The sequence below is a fragment of the Trachymyrmex cornetzi genome, unplaced genomic scaffold, assembly GCF_001594075.2.
Source record: "Trachymyrmex cornetzi isolate Tcor2-1 unplaced genomic scaffold, Tcor1.1 scaffold546, whole genome shotgun sequence".
NCBI lineage: Eukaryota > Metazoa > Arthropoda > Insecta > Hymenoptera > Formicidae > Trachymyrmex > Trachymyrmex cornetzi.
Genome location: NW_017299857.1, coordinates 68,426 through 73,477, shown reverse-complemented (window position 1 = coordinate 73,477; position 5,052 = coordinate 68,426). Strand labels below are relative to the sequence as shown.

The window sequence follows — 5,052 nt, the reverse complement described above, 5'->3', positions numbered from 1 at the left end:
GATCGAATAAAATTAAAACAAATTTTGCGAAACCCCGCAGAGTTAAGGGACTTAAGCGTCCAAATTAGAAATATAAATAATGAATTAGAACAAAATCGAATACCTTTCTATCGACAAAAACAATTTGTATACACAATATCAATAAATGGAATAATAATTTTAGGCTTGTTAGGAATAGCAGCTTACATAGTTATACAAAAATGTAAAAATAGACAACGCCTAATATAATTAAGCAAACGATTATAATTATAATGTTATCGGGCAAGAAAAATTGTAAATATTTGTAAAAGGAAAAACAGTCCATTGTATTAACCCCGTACTGTTTTTCTAACTAACGGGGGAGGGATGTATAGCCGCAGCTATAACTATTTATTAAATAGAAATAAGGCTACTGAGCAACAGAAATGTAGTAATTAATTGGGAAACTAGGTTATTCTGCAATTGAACTAAATACCACTGACTACCGAAAAGTCAGCATACTCATTGCCTACTTTAGTTCAATTTCGAAAAGACAATCTTGCGGAAGCAGCACGCAAATAACGCAAGCTGTTCTTCGCAAGTTGCAGAAAGACGGAAGCTATTGCCCGTCAGATTTAGAAATCAGGTTGCAAGTGTCAGCAATGACCACATTAAAAATGAGAGCAACCGAAATCCGCTCGAACAGCTGACCGAAGTACAAGTCCAGTCAGCAGTTCGAGCAAGTATATTAACCGTGACATACTGACAAAGAGGTGAGTCTAATACCAGCTGTTACTCGAGATAACGCCCGTACGCCAACAGCTCTCGCGAATAAAAAATAAGTCGACCGATCAACAAAATCTACGCGAACGCGGACTTTTATTATAAACCTAAATCGTACCGACGCGAAATTGAATTATTACATGTAAAGCGTAACATATAATTGTTAATTAAGATTATTGAAAAGTTACTGAAGTTATTAAAGTGTTTTGTTGTGTACTGAGTGGTTTATTGGTGCGTCCTGGTCCTCGGCGAATCCCCTACCTGTCCTTCACCCAAGGGTACAACAGATCCATTGCACGAAAAATCATGTTATAAAAACTTACAACCAGAGAAAAGTAAACAAAAAAAACTAAAAAGGAAAAAAGGTACCCAAGAAATAAGTACATGGTGTTAAAAAAAGCAATATTAACCGCCACCAAGCAGCAAAAGCTGTAACTAAGCCTCTCTGAAGTTAAAATAATTTTTTTAACTCTATGCTGTAGATAACAATTTATAAATTAATAAAAAAATGAAATCAATTAATTTGGCTACTGAGAGATTTTCTTACAAATCCGAGGACGTAGAGGGATGTTCATCAGCACCAAACAAACGCAAAAAACATTTATTGTGTATTTTCTCTTGCGTTTGTTTTATACAAATTCTCAGACATGAGAGTTAAATGTCGTGTATCAACTATCATGGTTCGAGCCGTTTCTCCTCTCGCCCTCAGAATTGATTTGAACACGCATAAAGATTGATTGTTACTCGGATGAAGTTTATTACGTTTCTTCGTCTTTACGTCTGTCAGCATGGAAAACACTCTTTCGGCATCAGCATTAGAATTTGGAAGAAATCGAATTGCATTAATTAAATAATATAATATATTATAGCACCGTACATGTGGTAACACAAACTGTAGAAATCAAAGCCTTAAACGGTCTAACAGGATCTTAATGCTTGTATGATTCTGATGTAAATTTATATACTACGTACGTAGTCCCCAGAAACGCGCGCCGAAATGATTTCTCGGTCTTGAAACGCTAACTCTGTTAAACTACCGCAGTAATATCACGAGTTAAATTGACTGGTAATTTAACTAATTTTTTATGCTTATTCGCATCTTCGAAACGATCTTAATAATGATGAATAACAATATTAAAATCTGTAAATAATTAATTCTTATTGCGAAAAATATTACCCCGGCCGGGAGTCGAACCCGGATCTCTTGCATACCGTGCGAGCGTCCTAAGCCTTTAGACTACCGAGGCCTTAGTAATATTCTTCGCAATAATTGGCATATGAAGGAACAACGTCTCTTTAGGCGACGTAAATAAATAATATAATATATTATAGGACCGTTCATGTAATAACACAAACTATAGAAATCAAAGCCTTAAACGGTCTAGCTGGACTCCCGAGGTAATATTTTTCGAAAGAAGAATTAATTATTTACAGATTTTAATATGTTATTCATCATTATTAAGATCGTTTCGAGGATGCGAATAAGCATCAAAAATTAGTTAAATTGCCAGTCAATTTAACTCGTGATATTACTGCGGTAGTTTAATAGAGTTAGCGTTCCAAGACCGAAAAATCATTTCGGCCCGCGTTTCTGGGGACTACATACGTAGTATATAAATTCACATAAGAATCATACAAGCATTAAGATCCAGCTAGACCGTTTAAGACCTTGATTTCTATAGTTTGCATTACTTAATTTAGTTAAAACTGGATATCTAAATTTTCCATCTGCCGTTTTAGTTGCCATTATTGTATTCCATGCTTCATCAAAATGTAAATTAATTATTGTGGCTTTCTGCTCTGATGTGAAATCTTTTTTAGGAATTGCCATTCTTCTTTTAATATCTCCTCATCAAATCCGCCGAATCGTTGGGCAACAAAAAGAACAACCTGAACGGAGTTATTCGAGGTGTTTTTTTCGTCTTCTTGCTGCAAAGCAAATTTAGGTTCGAAAATCCTCAATTTACACAGAAATTCGTTCTTGACAAAAAGTTTGTTACGAATTTCTTTCGCAGTAATGTCGTAGAATGCCAAACAATTTTCGTAAACTGATTTGACAATCTCACCTTGACGTTCCTGGTTCAATCGATCAAGAAGATCTTGGCAAGCTTCTCCAACCATAACTTGATCAGGAGATAAACGATTACACGCAAGCAAAGGATTAATTGTATCAATCGAAACAAAATTCAATAATGGCGCTTTTACAACATTTTTAAGAACAATTTTCAAAAGATTTTCCGCAGCTGATTGAAGTAAATAAACTTTTATTTCTTCAATTCGACGCATTAAACTTGTTAAATGCATCCAGAATATAATCAAGAAACAAAAGATATGCTTGTATTTCTGAATTTTGCATCAGAGATAGTAAAGCAGCCCCAGACTTTGATTTCTCGTTCAATTGCTCTTCTTGCAAAAATTTTAATAGCACATCCCAATTTTCGTTCAGTCTAGCAACGCATGCATGACGTGAAAGCCATCGTGTTTTAGACAGTTTAAAATTTTGCTACAAGACCCATCAAAACAAAATGATTTTTGGAATTGCTCAAAAATACACGCGCGCTTGGGACTGCTAGAGATAAACGATGCCACTTTTCGTAAAAGCTCCTCGCATGCTTCAGGAGTTGCGCTGCAAGCTGCATTTGCTACTAATGCAGATGTGTGACAAGGACTTGGCATCATTATCAAACTTTTGCAATGTTTTTGTAATTTAATTTTAAATGATTCGTATTTTCCTGTCATAACAGAAGCGTTATCACAGGAAAGAGCGAGAATGTTTGAAAATGGAATTTGTTTTGCATTTCGGCTCTAAAATTTGTAAATAATTTTTCGGCACTGCAATCACTCGCGTCCAAATGAATTAAGTCTAATAATTCCGTTTGAACATTCAAAGTCTGAGGATCGACGTACCGAACAAGAAACGTCATCCATTTATCATTAGTTAAATCAGATGTTTCGTCAACAAAAATAGACAATTTATTATTTTGTAATTTATCGACCAACCTCTCCTGTTCGCGAACACATAAGACATTCTTTATTACTTTCGCTGCCCTATTCCGATTCATCCTCATACTTTTCAAGCATTCCGGATCTTCTCCGAGATCTTGAAAAAAACTTAAGATTGATTCTGCTGTTTCAAATGGAATGTTTTTCTCGGGAATTAATGCTGTAAATTTTATTTCCGCGATTTCTTTCCGATCTTCAAAAGGCAAACGTTCATCGTCATGCGTATTCAAATCTACGCTGAAACTCCTTTTCTGACACTACGAAACATGTTTCTTACTGTCAGAATGCCGCATAAGCTTATTGAAACCACATCGAAACTTTAGATTGCAGAAGAAGCAAAAACAATTGAAAGGATCGTACGGGATTGTTTGCAGCCATGGTTTGAATTGTTCATTTTCAAGCCATGATTGGTAAAATTTCCTTTCATGAGATTCCTTTTCAATGATATTTACTTCATCAGAGCAATTATTTGCAATGTTAGTTCGATTAGCTTTCGATTCAGCATTCTTAAAAACTCCTGATGAGCAAGAAAACGTTTTATTACAAGGGACACAAAAATATGTGAACTATTATCATTAGAAATTTTTTTAATCCAAAATTTACATTTCTCGTTTTCTAGCCAATCATGAGAAAATTTACGTCTTTTTGCGTTCTCAGAATCTACGCATTCCATACTGAAGAATACAAAAATATAAAAGAAACAATTAAAAAACAAAGAAAAAACAGCAAGTAATGAAAAAAAGATAAAGTGTAACTGTAAATACCTTTGCAAGAATGTACACTATTGTCTAGAAAGAGGGAGAGAAAAATCGTCTAACGTAACCATCAAATTAATGCTACATTCAAAAAATAAATCGTACTACAAAACAAAAACCACTTACACGTTAAATTGTACACAGAACACAAATAATAATCTAACAATATAATTTTCTAATCACTACAGGAATCTAATTTCACTACAGGAATTTTGGGAATCTCTAATCGCATACGTGCTAAGCATGAAGCGAGTAGAAACAAATACAGATCGCGAAAAAAGAGAATTTCATGTCTATGGGGGGGTCATGAAGTTTGCGCTAGTTGGGCGGCAATCGCACAGTGGTAGCGATCCCATTTCTTATCGCGCTCTGATGCAAAGTTTTCCCGGAACTTTTTTATGAATAATTACATGTACGAAAAATACTGAGAAAGTTTATATTCTTTTTGGAACATTTAATATTCAAACTATAGAATCGAAGCCTTACACGGTCTAGCTGGATCTTAATGCTTGTATGATTCTTATGTGAATTTATATACTACGTATGTAGTCCC

The 5,052-nt window shown here is 34.7% G+C and overlaps 1 protein-coding gene across 1 annotated transcript in view; it reads right to left on the bottom strand.

Moving 5' to 3' along the window:
• Window positions 1–2,523: 2,523 nt before the first annotated feature.
• The window catches only part of LOC108765815 (uncharacterized), a 10,265-nt gene continuing 7,736 nt past the window's right edge, over window positions 2,524–5,052 (bottom strand). Inside the window, exon 2 of the mRNA XM_018514661.1 lies at window positions 2,524–2,864. Coding sequence (XP_018370163.1) covers window positions 2,524–2,864 — 341 coding nt within the window. The remainder of the gene's footprint in view (window positions 2,865–5,052) is intronic.